At 34.0% G+C, this 24,955-nt stretch overlaps 1 protein-coding gene across 6 annotated transcripts in view; it reads right to left on the bottom strand.

Annotated features, from left to right (window-relative positions):
- The window catches only part of tweek (transmembrane protein KIAA1109 homolog tweek), a 262,126-nt gene that overhangs the window by 104,463 nt on the left and 132,708 nt on the right, over window positions 1-24,955 (bottom strand). For all 6 annotated transcript variants that reach the window (XM_081728543.1, XM_081728545.1, XM_081728547.1 and 3 more), the window contains exons 30-42: window positions 22,222-22,525; window positions 18,924-19,132; window positions 18,648-18,798; window positions 16,465-16,644; window positions 13,576-13,771; window positions 11,219-11,367; window positions 10,298-10,529; window positions 9,116-9,299; window positions 8,755-8,931; window positions 8,151-8,297; window positions 6,871-6,979; window positions 6,345-6,466; window positions 3,531-3,656 (exon numbers count right to left, since the gene is read on the bottom strand). In XM_081728543.1, coding sequence (XP_081584669.1) covers window positions 3,531-3,656; window positions 6,345-6,466; window positions 6,871-6,979; window positions 8,151-8,297; window positions 8,755-8,931; window positions 9,116-9,299; window positions 10,298-10,529; window positions 11,219-11,367; window positions 13,576-13,771; window positions 16,465-16,644; window positions 18,648-18,798; window positions 18,924-19,132; window positions 22,222-22,525 — 2,286 coding nt within the window. The remainder of the gene's footprint in view (window positions 1-3,530; window positions 3,657-6,344; window positions 6,467-6,870; window positions 6,980-8,150; window positions 8,298-8,754; window positions 8,932-9,115; window positions 9,300-10,297; window positions 10,530-11,218; window positions 11,368-13,575; window positions 13,772-16,464; window positions 16,645-18,647; window positions 18,799-18,923; window positions 19,133-22,221; window positions 22,526-24,955) is intronic.

Genomic DNA, 24,955 nt, shown 5'->3' with positions numbered 1-24,955 from the left:
CCCCCACCAAATAGCCGAAAAAAATGAAATGAAATCTTTGAGTTCTACTACGTCCCACGGTTATGCCGACTAGGCTAAAGGAGACGGTAATAATGAGAAATAAATGAAATGGTGGAATGAAGGAGTGGCAGGAAACGGGAGAACCCCGCGGAAACCCACGCACACGGTGTTTGTTCACCACAAGGTTTACTTGGTGGGAGCAGGGTTTGAACCCGGGAAACCATGCGCAAGAGGTGAACACTCTACCGCTGAGCTACCGCGGCCCCCCACAGCAAATTGCCGAGTAAGGCAAGAAAAGAAATGGTTCTGTGAAGTAAAAAATCAGTATTTAAAATTCCCTGACTTTTGCAGGTTTTCGAGGTCGGTGGGAACCCTGAATATGGACATCGTTCAGCTTGTTTTCAACAAATAGCAAAGTTCATGTTTAGTTAATACCTAAAGAAATGTAAACTTCGAACTGCCTGCTTCCTATCGATAAATATGTTGGTGTCTCAATGTCATGGTATTCCGTTGGTCCTACTTCTAGTTTGCTGCTGCTATCCGTACTTTAAAAGAAAAAATTACTGCCAGTCAGTATTTGAACATTTTAGATGACCTAGGCACCCTATGATACAGATGATGTTCCTAACAATGATGCAGTTTTCCAGGATAACAAAATGCGACATTGTACATTGCTAGATCTATTCAGACATTGTTTCAGGACATCAGAATAAACTGCAGCACCTTCCCTGACTCGCTAACTCCCCAATTTTAACATTATGGAACATCTATGGTCAGTTTAGAGCAGTGTCAGACACCATAATAAAGGTGACTCAACGCCATGTTAACCGGGTTTTCCCATTGTCTGATAACCATCTGTGCATTGAAATAAATGAGCGATTTCAGATAACTTATTTGATGCATGTTATTAAATTGATAAAATGAAAGGTTATCAAAATGCGCGGTGATATATTGAGATTCAACTCGGTTTCAGTGAACACTATTACCTGTCATTGCAACCGAACTGGGTCTCGAAAAAATCACCACGTTTCTTGGTAAACTTCCATGTCATTAAATTTAAGTTTGGTACACGAACAATGTTTGAATTTCAATCCACTCATATTCCTTTCTTATAAGCCGAATGCCTTTTATTATAATAATAAATTTTATTATTACAATATAATAATAATAATAATAATAATAATAATAATAATAATAATAATAATAATAATAATAATAATAATAATAATAATAATAATAACTATTATTATTATTATTATTATTATTATTATTATTATTATTATTATTATTATTATTATTATTATTATTATTATTATTATTATTATTATTATTATTCATTAAAAAGGGGTCATCTAATGTTATTAATTTCAAAAAGAATTTTAAACAATATTTACTAAAATATACCATAATATATCTTCATTATTTCTGTTTCATAAATGCTCACACTGACACAATTTTCTACCAACAAGGTTTAAATACGAATTTTACTTACCAATTACGAAAAAAAAAAAGTAATAAAATTTGTTTCGAAAATGAATGTATTTTCTTCTTCGTAACCCACAAAATAAGACATTTCTTCTAGCAACCTCATCAACACTGGTTCATGATATAGAGTCTATGTAAGTCACAGGTAAACAGAAAAATCATTCTCGTCCACGTTAATTCATAGTGTGGAGGCTAATTAAGTACTAGGAAATACTTTTTTTTTTCAATGTTAATTCAGTTTGGGAGTTAGATATGTGAGAGAGGAGACCTACAAAACCTATTCTCGTCCACATTAATTCTGGCACGGATATTATACACGAAACGGTGAAAATCTGGAGACAAATTTCTCTCAACATTAATGCAAAGTTTTTCGAGTAAATAACAGGACATTCTTTGCATACTTAAATAATTAGATATTGATTATTGATGTGTCCAGTTATTTAAGCAAAACATCGAATAACATAATAATGGTCTCATGTGTGTGTATTCGTTATATACATATATACAGATATCCATGCATTTACAGTTTTTACATTTAAACTAAACAAGAAAATAAAGTAATACAGAAAAGAAAAGTAAACGCATGTAATTATGCCTACATTGTTTCTCTAAAGAAATTAATATTTACAAATTGAAAGATATAATGATATAAGAGATAAGAAAACACAGAAGATTGTTCGGTTTATATCGGACCGATTTCGAAGGTTACTTATCTTACGAGAAACTTCAGATGATATTCTAGACAGAAGTAGCCCTGTGAACTATCGCCTGATATACAAGTTTTCATTGGAGCAAACTCTGGCAAACCACGGGCAAGGGAATTCGGTCCCATTCTTTCCTGCAAGCTTTCCAGAGACTATCCATGGTGTGCGAATGCCATAGTTTGAGATGTCTTTTGAACAGGCCAAAGCCGACGAAATCCATTGGACTGGCATCAGAGACCTTCATTGAAATGTCTTCAAATGAAAGAACACAAATTCTTAATTCCTGTCCCATTTCATGATAAAACTGCAGAAATATTCTAGCAGTATGACTTGAAATCTTGTCAATATTGACCCTCACCTGCTTGGCGTACATCTCGTATGATAGTGGATGTCGATTCGAAATATAGGTGTCAAAATAGATTCCGAGAAATATTACCTTGCCCTTATTTTCATGTATTTATCAACCTAGAGTATCAGCAACTTACCTGCACAACCAAATTCCTTAAACTTCCCCGGCAGTGGCGAACAAACTTGCAGCGGGAAGATGGATGTATAAATTATCCATTGTCTGTGATTTAAATCCTGTCAGGTGCATTCTATACAGTTACCTGCACTTCGTTTTTCGTTCTCCAATGTGGTGCGGAAGGAGGTGGTGTATGCGGGCCCTACTCTCATATAAATGGCTGTGTTCACAGTTTAAGATACCAAATCGAATCGCTGTTCCACTGCACGTTGAGTCGGTAGATTTTTCTGCCACACAAATCGGAAAAGCACTGCGTATTCACTTTCCTTCGAGACCTCTTCGTGGAGCATTCCGTGGGCGATTGTTTCGCCACGGGTTCCTGGTTTGTGTAAAGGCACTAGTCACCATGAGTGTGAGCCCATTCTCCTGATACCGTTGAATTATGCTTATATTATATACAATACCGAACATGGAAGAAGAACCAAAACATATTTTTCCCAGTTAACGATTCATTTTGGTGCCCCCTCACAGCACTCATTTACATACATCAGACACAATACTGCTCATGACAGCAGACGCGTTGTTTTAATATCCAGACGCTAGAACCGTTCATGATTCGGTCAGATATAAACCAAACAACCTTCTTTACACACATATATATACACATTAAAAAAATAAATTCTACCCCATATGAAATGCAAAATGACTTATTAAAATTAACTGACTCAAATTTCATTGACGTATATACTAACGCAGATTCAAAATAATTACATATGTAAGTCTCAATGTTGACTTTCAAATTAACAGCTATTACACTCAGACTACCTTTGCATATTTTATAAGAATGATTAAGGCTAACTCCTTTGTAGCTGACTTACCTTGACTCGTATAACTAAAGCAAAAAGAAGTCTTTTCAGCGAGGACGAAGTTTCTTCTGTTCCTTCCAGCCATAATGGAACTGGTTTCTCACCACCGTATACTTTTTGTACTACTTCATTTACTTCCTATTAAACGAATAATTAGAAAACAAGTTACTCCACTAAACAACAAAGAAGGCAGATACTAACACTGTATTATGCAAATTGTATCGTGAATTGACTTTTAACACAAAGCTTCAACTCAGATAACTGAGCCATGTCTATAGACCAGAGGTTGAGACAGACTGTTAAAGTTTGAACTCAACTCAGTCGTCAACGATAAAAAAAAGTTGGTGAGATTTACCGGTCAGAATGGAATGAGGTTGAAATAAAATTATATGACATGAAACTGTTCCTATAAAGTCTCATATATCTGCCCTATAAGGAGACTGTAACAAACGAAAATGAACTGTTATGGAACAACTGTTGGAATCATAATGTAGAAGGAAACAGCATTCAATTCAACGTTACAAACTCTACAAATAAAAAAAGATGTATATTTTATACTTTTAACTGCTAGGAATGTACCAAATAAAGAACAATAAAACCCTAACCTACTTTTTGTAATTGTATTTCTAATAGTGCAAACTTCTGGATTTGTTTAGAACTCGTAACTGTATACCAACTGCTTCGTTAAACGGTCTTAATTCCTAACTTTTCCGATTTTCTACGTATTATAGTGGATTTAATTTATATAATAAACAAATAAAACTGTTATTATTTCACACATCAGAAAATTCCCTTTTCTAAAGGAAAACTACTTACAACACGTTCATTTTTTTATTTACTGTCACGAGAACAGTCAGCACGATACAAGAGAAAAACAAACTGTAGTTGGACATCAAAAGAGAACAACTGAAACAGTGAGCTCCCTCGCGTGTGAATGGGTGGCTTTTCACTTTTTGAAGCGGGAGATACGGAGCCGATTCCCGGTTTGGATTTCACGTTAATCCTTTCGGACCTGGTGGTAACATTTGTGTACGTCATATTTTAAGATTAATATACAGTATGCGGCAAAACAAACAGTACTGAAATTCATGTACGGATGGTGCGCAGATTTAACGTGGTATGAGCTGTGAGCGCCACACGTGTGCTCAGTCGTGTGTGGACTAGCGTTGTGTGCAGTTGGTGCAAAGATAATGTTACTTACAACAGAGGAGAAGGTATAGTGAGCGGAATCACTATTTCCGCTCATACGATGTGGAGCAGCATCTCACTGGAGGAGATGAGCGCCCACGTCTACTGTATTGCTCTAGAGTTATGGCATATGAACATGAAGTCTTCATCAGTAACATACGGTTCAGTGATGAAAGCCATGTGTACCTTGATCGCTACATCGATCGCCAGTTGATTATTGATCCATTCTTGCATCATTTGCGCGGTTTTCGCCGCACCAAAAATCTGTCGTTACAATAACAATGGATGCAGAAAGAAAAGGCTACCACCTACATTGCAACTGAGTCACTTGTCCTTCTGCCCACGAGAGTTTGGACATCACTTGATTTCCCGTAAAATGGATTTTCCATATCCTTTCCACTCCCCTGGCCTCAGGGCTCCAGACGCCTACATATGGGGTATGCTGAAGGAAGCAATTTTCCGAACAGATAACCGCCTACCAGTATACCGTAGTTCAGAGAGAAGATTCGCTCATTGTTCTCTCGTTCCAGCAACCTGTGTTCACTAACATGTCCATCGATCTATAGGACCGCTATGAAGAATGTGCGCGATGTAATGGTCAACATTTTGAACACATGATATGCAGGCACGAGTCTTCTTAAATTTACAATATGGGTTGAGTAACGTTTAGTTGACATCCATTTGACATTTCTTATGTTTCATTATGTTGTACAACAAATAAATAAATGCCTCTGATGTGATTTTAGTACTGTTTGTTTTACAGCATTCTGTAATTGCTCTGGAGAACTCAAAATGGCTGGGTTTTCATGTCAGTATTCTTTGAACTTGTCTAAATTACTCTCCGCTATTTCTCTGGTGCTTTCATCTGTAGTCAGGAAGCAACGCACATTTCTTGCAGGGGCTATCACGATGGATAAAGCTCAGCCACGTAGGCTGTTTTATTCTTGGCGAAATAAACTATCTGCAATAAATTCTCCTTCTGGTTTAGTGATATGTTCTGAGTTTCTATACTATGCAGATCACAATGATGTTTTCGATTAATGCCATTTTGTATTTTACATACGTATTTCAACCACGCAAAATGTTTTGTCCATAATTCTCTAAATATGACACCCGCAAATTGACAGTTGTATTTCATTTGTTAAGTCAAAAAGAATAATAAGACAAAATAAAAATAAAATCGGAGAGTAAACAAAAACAAAACAAAAAAAAAAAAAAATCAGGTCTAAAAGGCTTAAATTATAGGACCGTGTGTCTATAGCCGTCAGTGTTATATTATACTGCAAATGTCAATTATAACAATGAATATATGTCCACTAGCTATAATGACTCGAATATATATATATATATATATATATATATATATATATATATATATATATATATATATATATATATATTCACAATTTTTATATTTGTGAAATGCATTTTTAAGTAGCTTAAGATAGAAATCAATGATGTAATTACACCAAAAAATCCGGAGATTGTAAATTCTCCGCTTGCTAGATGTTTGTTCTAACAAACAGCTATTAGCGACACAGCTTTGCTCTGTTTTGTCACAATTAACTCAATCGTCATTCTTGACATGTATATATTGAGAAAGTGTTATATTCTATGTACTATATTCCAAAGGATTACCTTCATGAACACTTTCTGGACAAACACTAAATGATTTAAAAGATCTGTTGTTAAAGAATGCTCAAAAACTCCGATGTCTGCAAATGCACTTAAGTAACTCCCTTGTCTGAGAACTGCGCCATCTGTTAAAAAAAAGAAGAAGAAGAAGAAGTAACATGAAAATGGTAGTAACCTGCGAATAAATATATACATGCGAATAAAATATCAAACTTAACACTTTTCTACGATTTGCTTATTTTTACTTTGAATTTATAGTTTGGTGTTATAGGCTTAGACACCAAGCTTTACTATAACACGCTATTTCAGTTTTAACTGAACAAGTATTTACCGTTATAGAATTGAACGCAAACATGCATATGTCCAAATGGGAGTTGTAACTTCGAACTCATTTTGTAAGTTGAAATTTATTAAAGTTAATAGTAATTAACAAGCTTACTAAATATCACACATAAAATAAAGAATTTATTCACACATAAGTATATAATTTTTATACATAAAGAAATAGAAAGTTTAAGAATCAAATTACCCGCAAACTGTGTCTCTATAGGATTATTTCCATCCTGTACATATTCCGCTGACACATGAACTTTAGGTAATTCTATGCTAGCTGCAGACGGAAGATTAGCTTCGGTAACCTGAAACATTAAGAAATAATAGCAGCATCTAACGAAAAAAGGATAACTCATTTTTAGTCTTTTTCTTTCTAATAGTTTTTAAGCATTGGTCTAATTTACTTCACCGATTATTTTACCCCAGAATCTTCATTTAAAAAAAAAAAATCATTCTTTCATATGACAAAGAACGTATAAATAATTATTTTCGATTCATCATCATTTATATGACACATGGAAGAAACCGATAATTTTCTTATACTCTTTGCGCATGTAATTTGAATTAAATCGGACCAATATTTAGTTACAATAAGCAATTAATGAAGCAGGAACAACAGCATTATATAGCAAGCATTTAGTTTAGCATTCAGCCTTGGCACTAGAATGGGACATCAAACTGTACATCGATAATTTAGTTGCAAGGGCTATATACTACATGATAATACGTATAGAAATAAATGTAATTAGGCAATGACCATTGTAGCTCTTTATATATACACAAAGGATCATTTGATATTAAATCGCTCCATACGTCAGGTGGCTTAGATACCACTGGTAGTGCTGAAATATAGCTCTTGTGTTTCAATGAAAATAAATAAAAAAAATAAAAAAGGGGCAAAAATTGAAAATACTACACTTTAAAACAGAGATTTCAAACGCAATACTAGATAATAATCCAATATCAATGTTACATTATCTATAAAATAACCTCACATTACAAAGTTGCTGCCAAATTTCTGAGTGTAAACTAATATCTTCAATGGGATATGTTATAGGTAAAGCGGTGTTTACTAATTATTTCGCACTTCCCTTAAATACGCCCGGCTGAAAAACTATAAAAGAGCTTAAGGCCAATGTAACGTGAATATTCACTGTCTGATATCGAATATCTTTTTTGTATCTACAACTAATTACTATTTATTTTGTATACATGTTCTATACATTTCATAGCTAATAATAAACAAACAGTCAGTATTGATTTCTGAAATACATCCCTGCTATTGTGAATGTAAAAAAAAACAAAAATAAGAATAAGAATCGGATTACATAACAACAAAGGTGCCAAATTTTTGAAGTTAACATTCTCTACAAGAACTATTTCCGAATGTCGAATATAACATATTTATCAATATTTATATATTGTGAAATTTAACGTAAATTTTGACTGGATGGATTGCAAATATGTGTAAATTACCTGTAGTTTAGTTGTAAAGCTTAAAGAATGCTGTGGTAAATCGATGGTGAACTTTGCTTTACTTCCGGTAACTCCAGAACTGTTGACTTGGTCCATTTTGTATTGAGCTTGAAGGGATGGCAACAATGCAGCAGTTATACTCAAGCTCTACCAAAAAAGCAAAAGAAAAAAGAACAACATTAAAAACTGAAACTTTTTTTTTTTAGTTTACAGTAGTGTTCCACGATTATGTCCTGTAAGCTAAAAGAGAAGGATGACCAATGACAGTGAAAGATTGTAATCTTAAATTATAATTTTAGTGTATTTCCACATGCATTAAAAAAGTAAAATAGAATATCATTATATAAAAGACATTAAATGGTAATTTAATTAAAATAAAAGTATGATCTATTATCTTAGGACTCTTATTACATAGTTATCGACAGAAGGGTATAGATAATTTAATATCTATTTATTGTAGCGGACTGTATTGTTACCTTACAGAATCCTACAATAAAAAACTCAAGAGTAAAATTAATTTCTTTCTGACTGACTCTCCAAAATAATTACATTGTTAATGAATTTTAAGATACACATATCTTTCCATGGAATTCGTAAGTCTTACCTGTAATATTATCGAAAACTGCATGACAAGAGGTTGCAGAAGATTTGACTCAGTCTGTTGTTTCTGAGAGGCCGTAACTTCCGGCGAGTGACGAGGTGAATGATGTGGGACATAATCAACTTCATCGACAGTAGTACCTCGGCTAATTCGGCTCGCCGTTCGAGAAACTCGAAGTTCCTGTAAACAAAACATAAAGATCGTTTGGCAACTAGCCTGTGGATTGAAGTGATAAACATCCACTCAAATATTGGTATTAAATAAAATTGATGTACAGTTGTTAATGCTTATCTTTTCTAAAAACCGACAAGTTGCAAAATTTAATAGTTACATTAAAGAGAAATTTAAATCTATCCTCCTGTACCTGTAGTGTAGAAGACAGCTGTTTGCTTCCTCGTGTCATCATGCCGTGAAGAGCCACTGGATGCTGTGGTATATCTATGTTCACTGCACCTACTGTTAGAAGACCTGAATTCTTATCTTTCGATCGTCGAGAAACACTTGAATATAGAGCCTGTGATTTTCCTACTGTCACTCTAACGACAGTCCTAGAGAACGAAATTATATAATTTTATTTGCAATTCATCAAGATAATTTCGAAATGAAGTATAATCTTTTGCATTTGAACAAACTTTACGTCAAAAGAACACTACTGGATTACACTCTAATCATTATAAATAATAAATCTTTTTAGGATAAAAAATAAATTGTACCATCATAAATTTAATCCAAACTCGACCTAAATTTCTAATCAATCCTAGCACTGGCCACGAAGAAGTCTGTTGCACACAACAATTCAAGTTTAGCTATTTTATAGGGCTTGCTTTTCAATTAAAAATGTATTCAGTGGATTGCATCACTAAATATAAAGTTAATATTCTTTGGCCATTTAGTTCTTTAGAACAAAGCAAATATTAAACTAACTTATTCGTGATTGTAAATGGGAAGCTTTCAAACGATGAGGAGCGACAACACTTCTACAAATTTGATTGTAAGCTAGAAACGACAGTTCCTTCCTGAAAATATGTCAACTGTACTTGTCATTCAAACATTTTGAATTGTCCTCCTTTTTACTAACTACATTAGAAAAAGAATGAGTTACTTCATTACTAAAGATCTTAAATCTTGTACCTCCACTTCATAATTATTAGTCGCATACAGTCGACGAAGATTACTAGATATGCTACTGTATTTTCAAATTCTGGACACACATAAGTAAACCACATATAGTTTGAAATTATATACGCGGTACCTTAAAAAACACTACAACTCCTAAATCGCGATTGTTATTATTATGAAATCTGGTTACGGAACCAAGCACATTGATTCGCACGTTATGTATGACCAAGAATTCATTTGTTAGCATAACAGTGCACAGAATCTGCTAACACACAAAAAACACGAAGTAAATTAAACTGAAACTGCTGCTAGTTATAAATTACATAAAAATAGTTCAAACTTACATTAACATAATTACAATCTAATAGAAACACAAGAATAGATAATCAATCACAAAGTGAAGATTTAATTGAACCACATTACATACTGTTGATTTGGAGCAACTCCTTCTAAAAGAACAATCATTGTTCTGCCAATTTGTCCTGTGAGAGAGCACTCAAGGCTAGCAGGTCGACTCTTCTTACGACAAGTCAAGCTTGACTGCAGACTTGTAATTTCTGCTTCCAGTTTCAATCCACTCAGTGTAGCCAGCAGGCGCGTCCGATGAATGCGTGCAACACCGAAAACCATTAGTCTTGTACGCTCTCCAGTAACCATATCTATCAAATAATATATATTTACTCACAATCATGAACACGCACACGCACACACATACACACATATATATATATATATCTAAAACATAACATATATAATTATAAATTATCATAAGCAATTCTACTCTTTAACTTTTCTTTTTCCTACAGTATTTCTATTTGTAGTACGCTTATATTGTAACATTTGTTAGTGTGTGTAATTATGCTTGCGTGTGAGTTTGTTTTCAGTATTTTCTACGAAGCAATTCGTTATAATTTTCTACTTTTGATACAAAAGAGGAAAAATACGTAAAAGAACGTAAATTTTTCATGTATGATCTCAATGTATATCATTATTAATTAAAATAAGCATTTTAATGAGAGAGTCGAAATCATATAAATTAAAGAAGGAACATTCTTGCGGGATACACAGTTAGTGCTTATTTTGATTATTAATATGTATCATATGGCGTCCGTTAACAAATACTCTATCATTATTCTCTCTGAAGTATGACATTTCTCTTTTCCTCTCTCTCTCTCTCTCTCACACACACACACACCCACACACACCCACACACACTCACACACATATATATATATATATATGAAATCTTATAATTTCCTTCAAACTATCATTACACTATTATCATGTTTCCAATCTCATGAACGCCGCGTTTATTGTTTTACTTATAAACCAGCAATTGATTACTTACTGAGTTCTCTAGTTTTTTCGATGAATGGAGGTTGTGAAGAATCGACTGCTATTCCTTTCTCAACATCTTCATTCAACTTGACTTCAGGTAATATATCGTACTTTTTGCCACCTTTATAACCTTCAAATAAATCTGGAGCCAAAGAAAACCTGTAAAATGAAAATGGTATTTAATTAATTTAAGATTACGAAACATTATGTAATATTATGCGTATGCATGATCATAATATTCTCATCATCATTTAGTCAAAAACAATAATAAATATTACTGAAGCTGTAAACCAAGTAATACAAAAATGATTATAGAGAGATCTACAAAAAATGGCTCTCAAATTTTCCAGTGGGTAAATTCTAAATTAACTGGAAAACTACTTTATAGGTCCCTTACAATATACAGTTAAAAAAATTAATTTGTAATGATAAGAAACGTAACTATAAAATTTGTAAAGAACATTACGATAAATTAAATCATATGTTCTGTGTATCTCAGGTTTAAATCACTGTACACACGACCTACAAGTCAGTCAGTAAGTGAAACTTCCTTGTGAACTACTCCATTACCGACGATACTATATCTATAGGATACGATATTGATACGACAGATACGTATCAGCACTCAAACGGACAGATACAGGGTGCGGCAGGTATTTGAGAACGAAGTCACGTCCGCAGGCAGTAATGAACAGACACTGAAGAGAGCACTTAGCACCTTTTAGCGTGATGTACAGGTGATCACATCCACAATGGACGACATCATTCAATAAAACTGCCATCAACCGCAATAACAGCCTCTACACACTGTCACAACTACCGGCAGAACAGTGTCGTGGTTGCTTATTGGCGTCCCTTTCAACCACCCCTCACACGTAATAGCGCATTGGGTTGACCCCTGCTGAGCTGGTGGGCTTCGTTAGGAGTGACATGGTCACGAAAATTGTCGGCCAGCCATTCTTGGGTGGTATGGGCTGTATATGATGAAGTGGAGTCCTGTTGAAAAACATATGGCCTCCCACAAACTACAGCAGTAATTCAGGGCTTCACAACCGTGTTCAACATGTAGGTGTAAGCAACGGTGTTGATTCTGGCACCTTAACGAAAGCAATTAGAGGCATCACGTCGCCTTCGCTCTCACCCCAGAACTATCACTGAGGCTAAAAGTTTGCTTTGAATGACGGCTGAAATTTTCTCGTGACTTTTACATAGCCACCGACATTTTTTTTTCACTTTCTGGTCCTGGAGAAAGCTGTTCTCATCAGAGAGAACTTAAGGCATTCCTAACTCCTCTGTATGTTTCAGCTTGTTCAGAAGCCGCTTGGCTCTGGTCAATCGATTCACCCTGGTTCTCTCGGACAAGAAATGTCCTCTAAGCATCAAGCATGACTTGTAGTGAAGATTTTCATGAACCACACAACAAATGGTGGCCTCGTCAATCTGCAGTCCTATGGCGTACGCCCACCTGGATTTCCCAGAATCCTCATCGATGGCAGCCAGGACAGAATGGACAAACTTCGACGTTCTGATAAGTCCTATGGGAAACGGTTGCCACGTCCATCTCTAGCAGTCCGTAGTTCTCTCCGAACATTAAAGATGAATGAGAGGACGAAATACAGGAATTCAGCAATCTCTTTATCGGAGTAACCTGTAGCCAAGGAGACGATGACAGATGCCTCTTTATTTTCTCGGTTAGTCTAGGTTCTTCAATGTTTACCTTCAAAAGAAAGGACTTGTAACTATGACGTTCAGGATACTGTGTCATCTATAATATGTGTAAATACTTGCCCCATTCTGTATGCTGTTTTAAGTCTGATTTTGCATAATGATTTCGAAGAAGGACTAATAGCAATGAATATTAATTGCATAAATGTTATTGGATGCATCTATGTACATGTACATGTACTGACATCGTCCCAGACAAAAATTAACCCCCTGGTTGGTTTATACAATAAAATAAACAGATACGTCTTTCGGTACTAATGTTGAAAGAAGTCAAATTAACGTTATATAAATAAGCGGGATACAGTTTTATGACCTAAAAAGCCTTCTGAATATAACACATTCAGAATCAAATATTAGCAAATATCAGCATATACATAATCCTATTTGTGTATTTATAGATATGAAGTGACTTGTTGTAAGCTCTTGTGCACCAATGGTAACATCATTTTCTTTTTCCACATCTGACTTAAAATTTCTTCCTATATAATTTATTTTGAATAATTCAATCAAGTTATATTTGTTGTGCAAATGACAATGGTTACCGGTACATAACATTCATTTCTAAGCAATCTATTATTCAACATATTGCTATATTTGACTTAAGTTCACTCAAACAAAGGAAAAACTGAAATTTCAACTTACCTGTGGGTAATAGTTTTTGTTTCAGGCATGGTAGCATACAAATCCAAGAGATAGTAAACAGTCTTCCAGCAACGTGGTGTAACATTCAATACTTCCTTACTCTTATCCGATGATACAGTTATGTGTTCAAGACCAGATTCAGTGGGACTCATACCAAATATTGGAGTAGTAACCCCTTCACTTAGATTCATATAACCTGTAAAATGGAATGGTCCGTTTCTGGATTAATATAAGAAATAATGCAGCAATATCTCTTAAAACTTACACTCATTTGTATCACTGTCAATTTCATGTATATTTAATTTCACTTCTCAAATGAGATCTTTATATATTTAAAGTTGTAGCAGGCTTCAGCTAATCATTAATCCGTAAAAGTTTCATCCTAATATTTCAAAATATCATGGACAGCAACACATGACAAAACGAAATGAAATCTTTGAGTTTCACGTCCCACGTTTATGGCGGCTAGGTAAAGGAGACGGGGCAACACATGAGTAATGACTACAGTTAAATACACTAGACAAAGATCTCATCTAAACAACTACGACTATTTATGGCATTGCATCTGTAAGTTTTTTGTTTGTTTTATTATTATTATTATTATTATTATTATTATTATTATTATTATTATTATTATTATTATTATTATTATTATTATTATTATTATTATTTATATTCAATGAATCACTCAGATGTGGAGAGTTTCCATCGACATGGAAACAAGTATATATTATATCTGCACATAAAACAGAAGATAAAAATAATATGAAAAATTATAGGCCAATCACATTAGTTAATGCATTTAGTAAGATATTTGAAATAATAATACACAACCATATATACTTTAATGTAAAAAATAAACTAACTGAATTTCAGCATGGGTTTTATAAAGGCAGATCAATTGTTACGAATCTTGTACATTTTACAGATTTTACGTTCTTAGCTCTTAAAAATAGACTACAGGTTGACACTATATATATTGATATGTCAAAGGCTTTCGACTCTATAGAACATGGACTTCTAGTTCGTAAATTATCCAATGTTGATCTATCTTCTCAGTATATTCGATGGTTCCAAAGTTATTTATCAAACAGAGAATATAGAGTGAAAATTGGTCATGTAACTTCCAGTATTAGCTGTATAAAGAATGGTATACCTCAGGGATCTCCTTTAGGACCACTTCTTTTTTTCATTATTTATTAATGACCTGACGGAAAAGGTTAAATTCTCAAATATATTATTATATGCTGATGATTTGAAGTTATTTAGAACAGTGAATAGCGAATACGATAATTACTTACTCCAAAAAGACTTGGATAGTATTAGTATATGGTGTAAGAATAATCTACTGAAAATAAACTGTAATAAAACTAAGTTTATTTCATATACCAATAAAACGCAATACTATGTTAGCAAATATGTCACAGATAGAATATCTCTGCAGAAAGTTGAAATGATTAAAGATTTAGGCATAACATTTGATATGAATATGAAATTCAACTATCATATTAATGACATAGTACATAGAACACGGAAGACTATAGGGTTTGTATTTAGGCAGTGGCCTGAGTTTAAAAATGCAAACACATATGTCTATCTATTTAAGGTATTTGTAAGACCCAGATTAGAATTTGGTGCAATTATATGGAATAATATATCCACAACATTATGTGGCAAAATTGAGCCGGTTCAAAAATGTTTCATTAGGCTATTGTGTAGAAATATGAAAAAAGATTACTACTCTCATAGTTATGATTACTGGAACGAATACTGGGGGTTATTAAGAGAAAAACTTTATTCAGAAAATTTTAGATAATAGATATAGTAGCAAATACTGCTTACATAATATAGGTATAAGGGTACCAACATATAATCTTAGAAAAGCATCGGAAATGGTTCCCATGAATAAAAATTCTATAATCTTAAGAAAGCTGACAAGTTCTTTTAATATATTATCGGAATAATTGTATTTATTAAACAGACGTATAAATTTTATTGGGTATGTATATTTTATATAGTATATCTGTATGTTTGACGGTATCCTTGTTTTAAGGACAATTTGAAGAAAATTGACTAACTATTTTAATGAATAATGAAGTAATTATGTTTATCCAGACAAGATACAAGTCATAAAATTATGTATATATTATAAGATAGACAATGACCTCCTATCGTCGTTACAAATGTATTGTTAATATTAAGAGGAATGTAAGATGTGTGTTATAACCCTTAGTTCTATGACTAAGTGCTGTATTTTTGCTATCTGGCTGTTCATGACACTAAAATAAATATATTATTATTATTATTATTAAAGTTTTAAGAGAAACAATATTATTTTCTCTTATAAAACTCGAATCAAAAATTATCTAAATAAAGGTTAAAAAAGATTATGGATTCTGGCTTCGAATATGCTCTACCTAGTCACAATTATTTATATGCCGTAACATTTTCTTAGTTGCTACATGAAGATAATGAAAAGATATGAGTATTACCTATTATCATATGAACTTAAATTATTGGTTGTCTTATGCATTTCATTTTACTTAATTTAGAATTATGAACAGAAATTCATTTTAGAGCGACCAGCAAAGATAAAATAAACACTGCAAAATATAATCTAAACCTGTCTTGACAATACAAATGAAATATAAATGAGTATAATATTTTTTTTCTACAATTCGTTAATTTTCACTTTCTTATAAGCCAAGAAACAGATACATGATAATAGCATTCAAGTCATTATTCTCAACACGCAACTTTTGGAGGAAAATTCCGATCATATTAAATCCTTTCTTTTTAAAAGGTTTAAAAACTATTTCACAGAAAATTAAAATATAATAAATATTGAAGACTTTATTTAAGATTTCGCACAATATCGACTAAACTTACCTTTGACACTTTTGCTGGTCGAACGAAGTTTCTGAGCAAAACTCTGCGGTCGTGATCTCAAAGAAGATGAAGGAGATATAACTTTGCTCTGAGACAACGAATGAGATAGCTGTGCTGAGACAGGGGCCTTTGCTTTGTCAGAGGAATTATCTTGATTTGTGTGATCTTGAAGATCAGAAGCTGCAAGAAAAAAGAATACATTAAAAGTAATTTAAAAACCAAAAACCATAAATACAATTCTTAACACAAAGTGTGGGAATTCAGAATTATAGCTCTGAAAGAACATTTCTATCTATACAAGTTTGTACCATTTCTTCTCAAAATTTACACTCAAATCGAATCAAACATGCTATATAACAATGCAATCTCAAAAGTATCATAAAATTAACTTCTACGCTTTTGTACTTTCGTCTTCGCCACATTTCAGTCCACTCCAATAGTGTTGCTCTTCACACATTGTAACAATTCCAATCTACAAATTAAGCTGAATTCGAAGTAATCAGATAATTTAAAATAATAACAATTAATTTTTATTACTTTGTAGTTTCTATTGCAATACCGGAAATACAAATTCTAACATTATTGTTATTTAGGTACAACTTAACTACCAGCAGGATATGGATATTAGTGTTATTTGCATTATACATATATCAGGATATAATTACGTTCGATCTACACACTACTATTTTAACGCGTCAACGGGCGATCAACTTCATTCTAGAAACAATCTATAGCTTCTACAATACAGTACTGACTTTTTTCGTCCAAATCCAAATAATAAAACTTCCTTTCTTGTGAAGCTTTTTTCGTTAAATGTCATTTTCCTACAAACACTTATCGTTTTCATAATAACATTTGTGTCATCTATGAGTCTACCTGAGTAGTCTATATCTACCCCCCTCCCCGCCTTAAAGCATAAAATCTTCACATATTCAAACTCATCAGCTACAATGGTTTAGCTATAAATAGAATGCAAAGCAACTGTAAGAGTAATCTCCATTGTGGTTCGTGAAAACTGCAACACCAAGAGAACACGTGTGAAAACAATGAGATTTGTATGTAACAAATACGTTAATTACTACATAAAAGTTATTACAATTTCAGAAATCAGAATGGCGTGAAACCAATGTGCTGCATTCATATGCTCTATGCATCGTGGTATTGAATCAAACATGCGTTAGATATATTCTCATTAATCAACTGCCACGTTGCTGTATACGAGATAACAAGACAGAACACTGTTGGAGGACCGTAACGAACAAGGTACTGACTAACCATATACTACACATGTTCGAGAGGGGACATATCAGGCGACCGTGCAGATTAAGTGACAGCGGTACCAGCTGATTCTACAAAAAGGCCTGCACATCCGATATATATATATGTGGTCCGACATTGTCTTGCTAAAATATAGCGTTCGGAGTTGTCTGAATAAAGAGTACGACATAGGTCTCTAGAATTTCCTTGATGTAGCGGCCACGGGTGAGACTGCCCTTAAACGTATAGCACCGGGGATTGTATATTGTTTAGCCATTGTAACATTTGACAGTGCATGCCGAGATTGCAATCACAACGACAGTGCTGGACGCGTATGCGATCCTCACTATGGGATAAGTGAAATTCCCCGAAAACACAGCCATCTGCCACTCAGCACACTATGACGTTATTCCCGTGCCCATTTAGCCTGATGCGTTTAGTGTCAATAGAAGCCGAGACGAAGACATGTGTGTCGCCATTACAGAGTTCAGAATATGTTGGCGATCTGTCAACGGAGACAAATCTACATCTATCACCGTGCTCCAGCGTCGAGCAAACACTGTAGCCCTGTAGCGCACCAACTTTGTGGTACGAGAAGTCACCTTTTCGCACGTAAAACATGACGCTCCGATCGAATGCAGCGCCCCGTGATGGTGACGAGGCATAGTGAACATCTCCACACATTTCTTGTTTGTCCATGCTCCACTCCTGAGTGCTGCGTAAAACGTCCACTCGTGGTGCCACTGCAAGCAGAAACCGAATGCTCTGCTGGCTCAGGCATTCGCCATCCCGCTGTATTATATTGTAATTTTAATAGATTGTATTTCATACTTTAGACCAACGGTCGAAAAATTTTCTTCTGACCTAAACCAGTTCTCAAAACTAGGTGCATAATAATACAAAACCAAATTAATTTATTTTCTTACTTGATGAAGAGCCGTTTTTCGGATTTTTTCCCAAATTTACATTTTCTCTCTTCACTTCTGGTTGCTGCTCTTTCAATTCCATTTGTGTTTCTTTCACGTTTTGGTACATCGTACTAATCTGGTGCAGTAATCTCAACAAAGGCATATTGACCTAAAGATAAAAATATCCATAAGCGAAATGTATGAAATTATAGACGAAAATATTGAAAACATTATTATAAAATGAAAAATTTCGAATTTTAAATCTCAAGAACAAAAACGAATAGGGCAACTTACCTGCTGAGAGATGTAACGAACGTTAAGACTGAAGTTAAGAACAGTACTAGTATGTTTCTTCAGCTGACCACGAGATATATAGAGTACATTCTGTTTTTGTATCATGTCTTCCACTGTCATATCAGCCATTTTCTTCAGATCAACCTCTACAGCAATTTTTTCACAAAGAAAGGCTGGTGTTTCTGGTGGAATATTCAAATGAAACTTTCCTAAATAAACGAAACATTTGAAGAATTATCATTCACCCTTTAAAGTAAAATACAATAAAATATTTAAATTGTTTTACTCGCGGAAAAAGAAGAGTAACTTACACTGAGTCACAGTATCTGTTGCTTTAATCGTATATTTCCTTTATTTTCTTCCTCGCTGGGAACATCGTCAGCAACTTTTTTTTTTCTTTTTCTTTAATACTTCGTCACCGGATCCTTAACTTTAAATATCCTATTATAGTTTTAGGTTTCTTATAAAAAACAATTTACAAAGAGTACTCCGTAGACAAAATTCCGATTTTGTATTACCCCTAATTATTGTCACTGTATTAAAAACAGTAGTCCACTTACTGTTTTTTATGAAAAGATTATTATTCATATTAACAACTTATAAGAAATTTCACAATATGTCTTTTAATTTTGTTGCTTTAATATGGTTGCTACTAAATTCCCTTTTTGTGGCTGTTGTAAATACTACTTTCCACTGTGAGATTTAACACTCCGCAAACATTATTGTGAAGTTTAGCACTTATGTGGTTGAATGCTTATTTTGATATGTACAGTTATATCATTAAGATTTCCTCTGATCAAACTGAAATTCTTCACCTCTTGTTCGGTTGCTGACGACGTCTCCAGCGAGAAAAGAATTAAACAATTAAAGGAACAAATACGGAGGCATAATTTAAGTCATCTTCCTTATATCATAATATACACCCTATAGCTTTTATCAGTATATATTTTATTCGCACTTAATACCAATAGGTAGATAAATTTTAAAAACAGATCAGATCAGGGTTCGAGATGCTATTAATGCTAATGATACAAAACGCTCTTCTACACTAAACGATCTTTGACTTAAATAACACTTCCGAAAATATGCTTGAATTGTGGTACGGGCTACTCAATTTAATTTTTATTTATTTAATTTTAGAGATTCATGACTCACGGTCCTGGTCTTTACGCCAAACAAGACGATGAGAACTGATTGGTGATAATGAAAGAACTGGTGAAAGGAATCCATGCACTTAGCGGAGCTTGAATTCGCGTAAGACAGGTCTTGGGGTCACTTTTAAATCTTTCAGAAACCAGAAGAGATCCTTGAATTACTTGCAGTGTAATATACCTATATGCTCTGTAAGGAAAACATTAGGTCACAGCACACTCTCAAATAATTACAGAAAGCTTTCATATCCTAAAATGTGTCGCTAGTTACTGTATATATGAAAAGACACAAATGCCTTTATTTGTATATTATTTCAAAATATCGAACTCTCGAACAAATTAAAATACAAGGTTATTTTCAAAAAGTTTTCAGTCGGACAATGAAATATGGCGCCACTGGTAACAAGCTGTTCATGGTAAGGTGTGATTCAGGTTTATTGTCCCAAACTTTGAGTTGGCACCACTGCGAACAGGAGCAAGGAGTGAAGGCGCCTTGCACCCAAATTATGCAGTGACCTATGAGTGATTGATGAGTGACCTATGAGTGTCTTACTTCAAAGAACAAGGTGTGTGTGTGAGAAGGATCAACAGAGCTATTAAACGATTTCTTGACACTGGTGAAGTTCGATACAACACAAATTCAGGGCCCCAGCGCACAGCATGTAACCAGAAGATGGTGAAAAAAACAAAGAAGGTGTTCGTGAAACAACCAAATCTGTCAATGCGACAAGCTGCTCTAAAACTAAACATTTCGCAAGCATCAGTGATGAGAAATCGGAAAACAGCCGGAATTCACTCACGAAAAAGACAGACAGTGGCAAAAATACGAGAAGATGAATTGGAGAAAGCAAAGAAAAATTGTGCTAAATTGTATAAGAAAGCCATACCTTCGGGAGGTAACTTTTTCTTCTTCATCATCGATGATGAAACAAAAGTCGAATGGGACGCTTCAGAGATGAATACTAATGAATATGTCTCTATTGTACCAGAGTGCCAATCCCCTCTGGAAGCCATGATAAAAACGAAATCCAAATTTCCAAAGAAAATGATGATGTGGCAGGCACTGACACAGGATGGGAGGCTTTCTCCAGCGTTTATGATCGACAAAACATTAAATAGTGAAATGTATGTATCGAATTGTCTACGAAACATTTTGTTGCCATGGATACATAGTCTGAACATTACCCAGCCCATTTTATTTTGACCGGACAAGGCATCATCGCATTATGCTCAGATCACCGTGCAGTTTTTGGAGAACAATCACATCTCATATATGTCACGAGTTGACAACCCAACGTCTGTGCCACAGCGTAGACCAATTGAGCAGTTCTGGGCTACGGTGAAGAGAGAAATGGTTGCTAAAAAAGCTTCTTTGCGAGAACATAGCGCAATTGAAACGAATTTGGACCCGTATTTCGAAACAGGTGGCTGCAAAACACGGAAAACGCCTTCTTGCCAACTTCAAGAAGCTGCGCGTGGCAGGAAAGGAAGGCCCATATGCTGTCTGCTTGAATATATTTTAATTCATGTATGTATCCTGTAGTCTATGAAATAAACAGTTTTGGTTTGGGAATCATGCATTTTTTTTCTTTCTTATTTTTCGTTTTGGGATAATAAACCTGATTCACACCTTATATAGTGCTATCTATAGAAAAAATAATGAATTAGTTCTTTGGAGACAGTCTTTTGAATCAGTGGCTGAATGTTGAGCTCGCATACTGTATGACAATATTCCAATCCATACAGTTGTTGTTGTCAAGGTTGCAGTGCTGCATATGGGTTGTAGATTGAATACTGAATTTCCTGGAAGCCTCAGTCTTTCATTTCACCCTTAACAAGGATAGCTATGTGTGGACTGGAGCGATGTCATGTACTATGCGAGCTCAACGCACACCGCTCATAGCTTTAAATGAACTGATGCAGCTGGACAATTGCAAATTATAAATTTTCTTCTCCCACAAATGGCACTATACGCCATGAACAGTTTATTATTAGTGGTTCAATATTTCAGTGTCAGGCTAAAAACGTTTCGAAATACTCTCGTAATTAGTTAGCATTCTGCTCAACCGCAACATCAATTTCCTACAACGCATTACAATTTCTCTATTTCTTCCAAATTAGCATACAGATATAGCGTAACAGCTTACCTTGCGATTTGCTCGACTTGGTGCCTTTACTCCTTTTCTTTTCTACTTTTCCGAATTCACTAACTACTATGTCAACTCTCATTGTTTCCATATCTCCAACAATGGACAGATTCGATCCCCAATTCTCGAAAGAAGAACCACTTATTTGCTCAGGCATTACTCCAAGACTAGAGAGAAGTGGCTCAAATATTAAATGAGCATCCAAAAGATGTAAGGAGTTATGCATAGGATAGAAGTTGTAGGCGTTTGTCAAGAAATTGTCTTCCATTGTATCCTCTGTAGTCAAGGTATTGATTTTTGATTCCTGCAAATAAAATTTTAAAAAATCACTTTTATTAATCGTTAAAATACTTACTTCAGAAATACCTGTACAAGTTCATTATTTGTAGCTTAAGTACTTGACCCAATATCAAGAACATTTATAAAAGAAAATTTTAATGGGAGAAAGTTAGATAAAATTCTAATTAGGTGTTTTACGGTTCATGATGTTGCTGAGGTGCTAAATGTAAAATTGTCCATTTACTAATCCACTGATTACTATTAATATAACCGCTTACAGAGCTGTCTTATAAATAAGCGTCAAGAACTGGATCGAAGTCTTTTACCCTGTTCTTCTGTATCCTGCTAAGTTAAAATTAGGAATTCGATTTCTGGACCTTCTGCATCTATGGCCATATTAGCTTCTCACGTTGAGGAATGACCTTCCTCAACGATCACACTGTCCAGAAATTGAGGAGGAAAGAAGGAAGCGACATGAGACCAGTATGTCTGGTACTATCCCGGCATCTGTCTGGTGTGACTGAAGATGAGACCAGTATGTTAGGTACTAACCCGGCATTTGTCTGGTGTGAATGAAGAAAACCTCACTCAATTACGCTTTTACACTTTTTTGACCGTATCTTGTCACGTATTTAATCAAATAATAATAAAAATGATAATATTCTAATAATTAATGTTGAGTTTTCGCCTACTGCTTTAAATCTTTTCACGTATACTGCGAAAACTTGCACTAGAAACGTCAAAATGTTTGTGTTTACTAGTTGGTTGGTTGGATTAGAGTTTAGCATCCTTTCCAGCACCGTTACTATATGAGACGTAGGTCTACAGTTTAACGTGGAATCCGATCCACAAGAGCTCTCCTCTGGAATCGAACCCGGGTTCCAGCTCCAAAGACACGTACACTAACAACAAAGTCATGAGAAAAGTGGTATTACATATGTTAATTTTAGGTAGTTTCTACCTATCCAATTAATTTCAACCTATTATTTTATACTCACTGAACACCTTTGTTTCTTACCTATACTTCGACAATGTTGATAGTAGTCAGCGAAAATTTGACGATTAAATGATTTCTTTAAACAAGTCTATGCCAGGATACAGAAGAGCAAGTTGAGGATGTTTTAATTATTTCTGATTATTAATTTCAATACAAGTATCTGATTTTTTATTTATTTATTTTTGACATTATTCCCTTGCTCACTCAACAAGCTGTTTTATATATATATATATATATATATATATATATATATATATATATATATATATATATATATTTACTTGAGGCGATTCCTCCTTTTTCTTCTTAACAGAACTGAGAAGGTCGTCGGTTGAGTAAGTCATAAGTGACTTCATAAATGTCAGACCAGAGAAACATTGCACATTATTGTTGATAGTTGTACATAAAAGTAATAATTGTTAATAACTAATTAACAATTCAAATACTGTGGTTCGTTAGAAGTGAGAGCCTTAAACGAGAAAGTTTTAATTAATACTGATTAATGATGGTTAATTTATAACGGATTATGAGCCTATACAAAGTAAGAACTACACTTGGGATAATTTCTGTGTATTCTGTTTCTTGTTTCATGGTTCTAGGCCAATAAGATCCTAAGCTACGAATATTTGAATGTAACTATATGAAATATGCATTTGTCTAAAAATCAACCCGGTACCAAAAGGTTGAAGAAAATATTTTCACAGTTAAGTCTCGGTTTAGATTTATTGTGATGAGTATTCTTTTTGTTAAGCATGAACTTACAGAAAACAACAAAGCATACACTTTTTGTTTTACATTTTCATTTATTGGTCACTTTCGGCCCATGGAACGCCATTTGGACGGTGTTATGCTTCAATTGACCAACTGCCAGAACATCGTTCTGAGATATTGAAGGAAACACAAACATGTTACTATTATTACGATCCAGTTCTTGACGCTTGGTCGAATAGATTTTCCTGAACGTTTAAGCAAATAGTAGGGTTTCAAAATTTTTTTAACATTGTTCCTACACACTGACGTAAAAATCTCGAAATTCGAAAAATGGCGCTTGATCAATTAAAGCATAACACCGTTCATTTGATCATTACAAGTATAGATGTAAGAACAATGATGTTACAAGAACCTAATATATATGTAAATATATAGCGTGGAAAAATGACGACTAAAGAGATAGTTTAAGGAAAAATGTACACATATTCTCTTTACAAATGTACAAATGTACATTTGTACAAATGTACAAATCTCTTTACACATATTCAGAGATAAGTTAGTCTAAGATTGCATTTAAGATTTCTTTAATTCCTTGATTATCAAATCAAACAGAAAATCTACCTAATTTTTAAAAAATATCATAAAAAATCCAAACATTATCCGTTGTGTTTTATGTCTTACTTCAAAAATAATTTTCATATTTGAAAATTACGGTATTCAACTGTAGTTTTAAGGACTCTAGCGCGG

Source organism: Thermobia domestica, chromosome 10 (genome assembly GCF_964235325.1).
Source record: "Thermobia domestica chromosome 10, izTheDome1.hap1.1, whole genome shotgun sequence".
Classification (NCBI taxonomy): domain Eukaryota; kingdom Metazoa; phylum Arthropoda; class Insecta; order Zygentoma; family Lepismatidae; genus Thermobia; species Thermobia domestica.
This window is presented reverse-complemented; position numbering and strand designations above follow the sequence as displayed.